The 8,384-nt window shown below is 43.8% G+C and overlaps 1 protein-coding gene across 1 annotated transcript; it reads left to right on the forward strand.

Annotated features, from left to right (window-relative positions):
* Nucleotides 1-2,807: 2,807 nt before the first annotated feature.
* Nucleotides 2,808-4,150, forward strand: LOC129250487 (uncharacterized). Its single transcript, XM_054890112.1, has 2 exons — nt 2,808-2,822; nt 3,410-4,150. Exons 1-2 carry the CDS (start codon nt 2,808-2,810, stop codon nt 4,148-4,150), a joined length of 756 nt encoding a protein of 251 aa, XP_054746087.1.
* The last annotated feature ends 4,234 nt before the right edge of the window (nt 4,151-8,384 follow it).

Consider the following 8,384-nt stretch of genomic DNA (forward strand, 5'->3'; position numbering starts at 1 on the left):
ACGAACAAGAGACAACGATGCGTAAATTGTGCTAAAAAGGGCAAAGAGAGCCGTACGAATCAGATTTGCATTGCTTGCAACTTGGCATTTTGTAAAAAATGTTTTACTCCTTGCCATCAGATATAAATATAATGTCTTATAAGATAAAATTGAATATATAAACGACAAAATAAAATGAAATCGAGTGAATTTAAGTCTAGAATTTTTATTAATTAATATTTTTGAATACAGAGGGATTTGGGTTGTTTTTATCCCAGAACAATATCTCCTTTTAGGGATGCGCTAAAAATATATTATCAAATTACTTTTCTTAAAATAGCCATAGGAGACGATATAAATACTTTTCTTTGAGATTGTACGTCACAAAAGTTCCCGTCCCGAAACGGTTAAACAGCCGCTATAAGCCATCCAGCGCTAGAAGCAGGGTACTTATTGAGCGCAGAAAAGATTAAGATTGTCTGGGTTATCTGCAGAATTCGTAAAAAATTGAACCTCACAAAGTGTTATACTATATATGCCTAGAATACGGACATACGCAACTAAATGTATAAATTCTGAAGACAGGAGTGAGTGCTGTATGAAATGTGGTGGGAGAGGTCATTTCGCAAAAACCTGTGAAAGAGAACCCTTTTGTATTGTATGCAATAAAGCCGGAAGGTTTAACACCAAGCACCAAATGGGTAGTAAAAATGCTCAATTTATCAGACAGCATGCAAAACAAAAAGAAAATGAGAGTGATCCAAATAAAAATAAAAAAAATCACTGCAGTGAAGCGCAAACGATGTACGAACAGGAAGCAGACGTGGCGGTAATATGTGAGGAATAAACCAGTCCAGACGCTGGAATGTGGGTTTCGGATAGTACACGGAAGGCAGCTATGTGGGTCCTAAGAAATAAGACTATCCAAGATGGGCAACTTGCAGACAAAACCATCTACACTAGAACAAAAATTTCTGGAATATATATATATATAGCTGTTATATACCGCCGAGCTTACCTCCAGCAGTATTTGAAAAAATCCTTGACGAAGTGGTCAGAGAAGCCTTGACAACATCGCCAAAGTTAATAGCTGGAGATTTCAATGCATGGGTCTTAGAATGAGGAAGTAAGTGTACTAATCAGTGAGGGAAAGCCTTATCCTTAATTGACGTTGTGTTATTAACCACTTTAAGAAAGAACACTTTCGAGAAGAATGGTCGTGGCTCCATTATTGACTTAGCTTTTATAAGCAGATCTCTAGCTGTAAGGAAGAAGTGGCAGATTTGCGACATTTATACTCACGTCGACCACTTGGCCATAATGATCGAAATAAAAAATCCGAAACAAAGTAAATGAAACATCAAGCCTGCTAAAAAAGCCCAGACAATAAAAAATGCATTTAACTCTGCATGCTGGTCCCACATTATGCAAGCTTTAGGGAACCTGGAAACGCCGTCATACCTTTTGCGTTTGATGAAAAGCTATCTATCAGATAGAATACTACTCTATCAAACAGACGAAGGAGTTAAGCAGTATAGAGTAACTGGAGGAGTACCACAAAGCTCCTTGCTGGGTGCTCTATAGTGCAATGTGCTCTACGACAGAATCCTCCGCATTCCAATTCCAAAAACCGCCCAATTAATCGGCTATATGTAGTGCAACAGTTTGCAAACTAAAAAACTGGTTTACATCGTCAAACCTACAGCTTGCCGGCGAAAACATTGAAGCAGTTCTGATCAAAAGCAGAAAAAAATTTAGAACATCACAGTAAGCATAAACGGGCATAACATCAACAGCCAACCGTATTTGAAATACTTGGTAGTCATTATTGATGCACGCTTAAACTTCAAAGCGGACTTTGAAAAAGCTTGTGAGAAAACAGCACGGGTAAATACGGCGCTATCTCGAATAATGGCTACCATAGGCGGGCCAGGTCAAAACAGAAGGCTACTACTTGCAAAAGTTGCCCAATCCATTGTAATGTATGCTGCACCTGTGTGGGGACAAGCGTTAAAATACGAAACATACGGCAAGATTACAAAATCTCTGTTTCGACAGAGCGCTATTAGAGTCGCAAGCGCTTTTCGCACTGTATCCCATGAAGCTATCGGGGTAATTTCTGGCATAATGCTCCCAGATATAATGGCTCTGGGAAGTAAAAGAGTATATGACAAATGCAGAAGACTTGGCAGGTCGTTAATAGCTGATGAGCGCAAAGAAATCAGATACGAGAGTCTATCTAAATGGCAAAGACGCTGGGATATAACAACCAAAGGGAGATGGACAAATCGACTCATTAGAAATGTGAAGGCATGGGTGGATAGAAAACACGGTAGTGCCGACTTTTATATGACGCAGTTCCTGACAGGACATGGTTGTTTTAGAGAATATCGCCACAAGTATGGCCATGATGATGGAGTTATATGATCATGCTTTGTGCCAAGGCGAATGAAAAAGCGGAGCATATTTTCTTTCACTGCCAAAGATATAGTAAAGAACGAGTATATATGTATATAGTATTTTTGGAAAACCAAATAGCAGAACTAATAACAACGAACAATGTTGTTCCACACATGCCACAATCTAAAGAAGTATGGGATTGTATTAAAAAATTGTCAGCGTTCGTACTCAATGATTTGAAACAAATGGAGGGAAGGCGAAAAAGGGAAAGCATAGCACTAAATAGGTGAAATTCTGTACTATAATAGTCCACACTTTTCCTGTAATAGTAGATGTAGTAACTAACGGTTACTACTACGCCCTTGGGGGAACCTGTTATCCCTTTAGGGCGCGTCCCCAGGTGGTGGATAGGGGAATGCCTCCCAGATATGGAAGGTAATAGAGTAAGTCTCCCGCAAACCACACAGGTCGAAGACGTAAACTTCGTTAAAAAACTCCCTCAACCTAAGGTGTAACGCGACCCGAGGCTGTCTTTTAACGGAGCCCTCCTGACACCAGGCCGCCTCAGGTTGTAACGGGCGCTGCCATGGCGGGCCGTTTATTTCCCCTAAATCCTCATTGGTCACCGCACATGGCGACATGTGCAGCCTTCTGGAAGGGCAGGTGACCGTACGAAACAGTATGAGCAAACAACAAAAACAAACAAAAACTTCGGATAACGCTACAAAGAAGACGGGCAAACGGACGGACACAAACCCAAAACGAACGGATATACGGACGCACCCATTGACACAACAGATGGACAGCACGGACCGACACTAACGATCTGAGGAAGTTGGGAACTTCCTCAGAGGACGAACCCTTGGCCTCCAGCCAAACTGTGGGTCACAGGACGCCATCAACCTTAAATTAACCATTCACATCCGCTGATGCCAATGGGCAAAAGCGCCAAAACGTTAAGAAAGGCCCGTCCAGGTATAAGCTTTACCAGAGTTCTCTGACTATTCTCGGAAGAATAAAAAAAAATTAGGCTGAAGGGAAAACTCATCCAAAGGACGCGGCCGATAAGGCAAGGTGCCAAAAGGTGATCGATGAGTACCTGGCGTTCCAGGCCACCCAGAAGGCAGAAGCCGTGAAACGCAATCGTTCGCAGGACGAAAGCGACAAACCAACGAAGAAGCACAAAGTGTCAGTTCACACCGCTTCAATACCAAAACCAACTAAACGCTTATTTAATGAGGTGGCACGGGATCACCTGCAAATAGCTTTGGTTGATGAAATAACTAACCGCGGTAAACCTGCATCGGATAAGTGGTCCGAAATCGAGGCCCGGCTGTCCCGTATTATCGTCGATCACGCCATGGCAAACCCGGAGGGGCATGTGCCAGGATTTGATTCAATGGAGGTGGTCCGCGGATACAGGGTGATCAAGTGCGAGGATCAACTCTCCCTTTACTTCCTGCAAGCAGTTGTGGGCAAGATCCAGAGCGACTGGGAAGGTTTGAGGCTCAAACTAATCCCGGCCAGTAAAATCCCTCGACGGCCGAGGGCTCGCATTTGGATTCCGAACATGGAATTCGAAGCTAAGCAACTTATTCCATACCTGCAGGCACACAACCGCACTGTTCCGATGGATGACTGGAGCATCATCAAAGCGGAGGCTCCGCAAAAGAACAGTGTGTCCTTCCTTCTCCAAATATCGGAGGAGAGCTTCGAGCCACAGGAAAAGTGGACAATAAACTTCGGTTCGGCGTCAGGAAAACGCAACTGAAGATATTCCGATCTGCAAATCCGGAGGATGAACAGGACGAGGTCGACAGCGCCAACGAGTTGCTCACAGGCATGCAACTTGACGCCGCCGCATCTACCAAAAACGATGGCGCTCATGAGCAGCACCCGGGAGTGCAGCTTGACGACGCCGTCAAATTGTAAAGCGACCAGCAGCATGGGTCTCAAGGTTGTCCAAATAAACCTGCAGCACTCGCGGACTGCAACGGACAACCTAACCGTTCTCCTGGCGGAGGAGGACGTCGACATCGCTTTAATCCAGGAGCCCTGGGTGCGGAGCACCGAGGTTAAGGGGTTTACTGGGAACAACCACAACCTTTTCTAAAAACGGACTGAAGGTAACCCCAAATCTTGTATTGTAGCTAAGAAACATTTTTAACATATTTTTAGTCCCATCATATTGTTCACAGGATGTGACGGCTGTGGAGGTAGAAGCCGCTGATGGTGTCGGCATCATATTGGCTTCCATCTACATGGCACATGATCGGCCAGCACCACCCGAGAAATAAGAACCTGCTGCTCGGATGCGATGCCAACGCGAGGCATGCGTTGTGGGGAAGCTCTGAGACAAACGACCGAGGTGAGTCTTTATATAATTTTATTAATACTAACTTATCGGTTTGTAACAGGGGTAACACTCCCACTTTCACCTTTCCTAGTACGGAGTACTTCAGAGGATAGGAGGAAGTGATTGATGTTACTCTACTGTCTCAAAATAGCTCAGTAAGGGTAGATAATTGGAGGGTATCCAATAAAAGGTCCTTTTCTGATCATAGTTGGATCTTGTACGATTTGGATCTTAAGGTAGATCCACCCCTACCGTATAGAAATCCTTTAAGAACCAACTGGAAGAGGTTCAAGAATGCAGTAAACAAGTGGAAAACCTTGAGAGTAGGGTCATAACACTGGAAAAGGCATTTAGTAGGGCCTACAAAACGTCCTGCTCCATAAAATTTAGCAAAAAACTCACCCCCCTTGGTGGATCAGTGAGCTCTTAAAACTAAGGGAAAAATCTAGATCAACGTTTAACCTCAGCTACTCGACGGGAAATTGGGAATTGTACAGAGAAAGTCGGAGACAGTACAAGAAGGCAATCAGGGCCGCCAAAAAAGAGAGCTGGAGGGAATTTTGTTCATCAATCGAATCCACCAGGGATTCTGCTAGGCTCAGCCGTGTTCTTTCCAAAGACCACTCAATGGCTTCTTGCGTCAAGAAACCTGATGGAACTTGGACTGCTACATCAGAAGAATCGCTAGAGCTTCTGCTAAACACGCATTTTCCGGGATGCAGCGCTTACGAAAGGGAGAGGGGAAACATTAGGCGGAGCCAATATAATCCACAGCATCTTGCAAATGAAATTATTACCAAAGAAACAGTTGCATGGGCAATCAAATCTTTCTCACCCTTTAAATCTCCGGGGCCAGATGGGATCATTCCAAAGATGTTACAGGAAACCTTGGACTGTATCCTACCATGGCTAGAAGAAATTTTTAAAGCGTGTTTAAACTTAGGCCATATTCCAGATAGCTGGAAACTAGTCTAGGTGGTCTTCATACCAAAAGTAGGTAGAAGAGTACATGAATCAGCGAAGGACTTCAGGCCAATCAGTCTTTCGCCTTTCCTGTTAAAAACTTTTGAAAGACTTTTGGATACGCACCTCAGAAGCTCTTTGGAGAGCTCTGGCATATCAACTGCACAACACGCATACCTTAAAGGCAAATCTACGGAGACAGCGCTTCACGAGGTAATCGGAACAATAGAGGGCTCTCTAGAGAGCAAACATTATACCATAGCGGCATTCTTGGATATCGAAGGCGCCTTTAACAATGTTAGCACAGATGCCATCCAACGGGCGTTGATAGACCTGGAGGTGGACAGTTGCATTAGTAACTGGGTCATCTCCATGCTAGAAACCAGGATCATCAAAGCTAATATGGGTAATATCAACATATCCAAGAAGGTCCACGGGGGCACTCCACAATGGGGAGTATTATCTCCACTTCTTTGGCTATGCGTGATCAGCAAAATCTTAATAAAACTTGACGGAGGTGGGGTAAAAGTGGTGGCGTACGCTGATGATGTGGTGTTAATGGTGTCAGTACTGTGTCCAAATACGATCAGTGGGATCATCCAAAGGGCGTTAGGCGAGCTTAACTCTTAGGCCACAGGATGTGGGCTAAGTTTAAACCCGCGTAAAACAGAACTTATGCTTTTTACCACCAGATACAAGGTACCAACTTTTACCCTACCAAATATCAACGGACAAACTCTGTCTTTATCAACCAGTGCAAAGTACTTAGGGGTCATTTTGGACTCCAAACTTAGCTGGAAATTAAACGTCGAAGAACGGGTAAGGAAAGCAGAAATTGCTTTATATGCCTGCAAACGTATGCTTGGAAGAAGATGGGGTCTTCAACCTAAGCATACATTATGGCTGCATAAGGCGGTTGTACGACCCATTTTATCGTATGGTTCGGTAGTTTGGTGGAAAGCTCTAGGGAGAGAGTACAATACCAAATTACTCGGCAGAATACAAAGATCAGCCTGTGCAATAACGGTCGGTGCAATCAGATCATGTCCTAGAAAGGCTCTCAATGCACTGACACACGTTATTCCAATAGACCTACATATAAAGAAGACGGCAACCATGAGGGCATTTAGGTTAAACGAAGTGGGTCGCTGGAAAGGAAAAACTTATGGTCACGCTAGTCTATTATTGCGACAAACTCAGTTAACCTCGGTGAGGACTGACTACATCGTCCCGATGGTAACGTTCAATAAGAATTTTGCCACACTCTTTCCATCTAAAACAGAATGGAATAAGGGATTCTCTCTAAACAACTTCGATACCACAGTCAATACAGATGGCAGTAAAATGGATTGTGGTGTTGGATTTGGTATATATTCTCATAGACTTGAAATTGAAAAATCTGTGCGTCTCCCTAATACCAGCAGCGTCTTCCAAGCGGAAGTACTAGCAATTGGGGAAGCCTGTAGGTTACTAATCGCAGATTTTTCTTTTAAGGGAAATATCGCTATTCTTTCGGATAGCCAAGCCGCAATCCAGGCGCTGGACGCGACTATAACAACCTCTAAAGTGGTGGAGCAAAGTGGGAATAGCCTCACCAACTTGAGTTAAAACCATAGAGTAACCTTAGTTTGGGTCCCGGGACACCGCAACATAGAAGGTTACGAAAAAGCTGATGAACTGGCAAGAGGGGGATCTGCCATGAATAGCGCTCTTGCAGTACCAGTATTCACTCCACTAGGTGCGGTCAAGAATGCAAATTCCCTAAAATACCTTCGAATTGCAGATTGTAGATGGAGAGATCAGACGAAATGCAAAATCAGCCGAACGTCTTGGCCCACCTACAACCTCAAGCTATCGTCGACATTAATAAACATGAAACGACGGAACACCTGTAGACTTACGGCAGTCATAACTGGCTTCTGGTCTATCAGAGAACAAGCCGCCAAATGGGCATCCCTCACAACACATACTGTCATAGTTGTAAACAACCGGAGAAAAACGAATCAATCTTCCATTTCCTTTGTGAATGCCCTGTTCAATGGAAGGACAGAATGTTAACACTGGGCAAACCGCTGTTCGAGAGTCTCGAACAGCTGTCTGGCTTAGACGTCACCAACCTAATAAGGTTCCTAAACCGCACAGACTGGATATAGTCCTGCTGCAAATAACTGTTAAACAATTTGGTAACGAGGATGTGGCAACAAAATGGTGCGGAGGCGCTAGTTGAATTCTGGATGAATCAACACTCTAACCAACCAACCAACTAACGGTTGTGCCGTAGGACCATTTTCTAGATAAATTTATTTGGATGCAGGTAAACTGACGATACCGGACATAGAAACTTATCTTTCTATGGTATGGACAGAGACATGGTGGGTGAGGGAGTACTGTTATGAAGGGGTAGCGAAAGAAATGCAGAGAATGTATATAAAGCTATCCCAACAAGATGGTAAAGCAAGGCGTAAAAATATTGCAGAAGAAGAAATGCGTCGTTCGATCGTCATGTCTTATTTCGATGCCCAGGCTATCCCCCCGGAACCTGTAGCATATTAAACGAAGAAAATATTATAGATATTTTGCTGAAATCGGGTGATAACTGGAAGCGAATCTGTGCGCATGCAAAACATATCCACAATGATTTAAGACGCGCGGAGGTTCGTAAACGTTATACCTAACAGCCTATGAG

This window comes from Anastrepha obliqua, chromosome 6 (genome assembly GCF_027943255.1).
Source record: "Anastrepha obliqua isolate idAnaObli1 chromosome 6, idAnaObli1_1.0, whole genome shotgun sequence".
Taxonomy (NCBI): Eukaryota; Metazoa; Arthropoda; class Insecta; order Diptera; family Tephritidae; genus Anastrepha; species Anastrepha obliqua.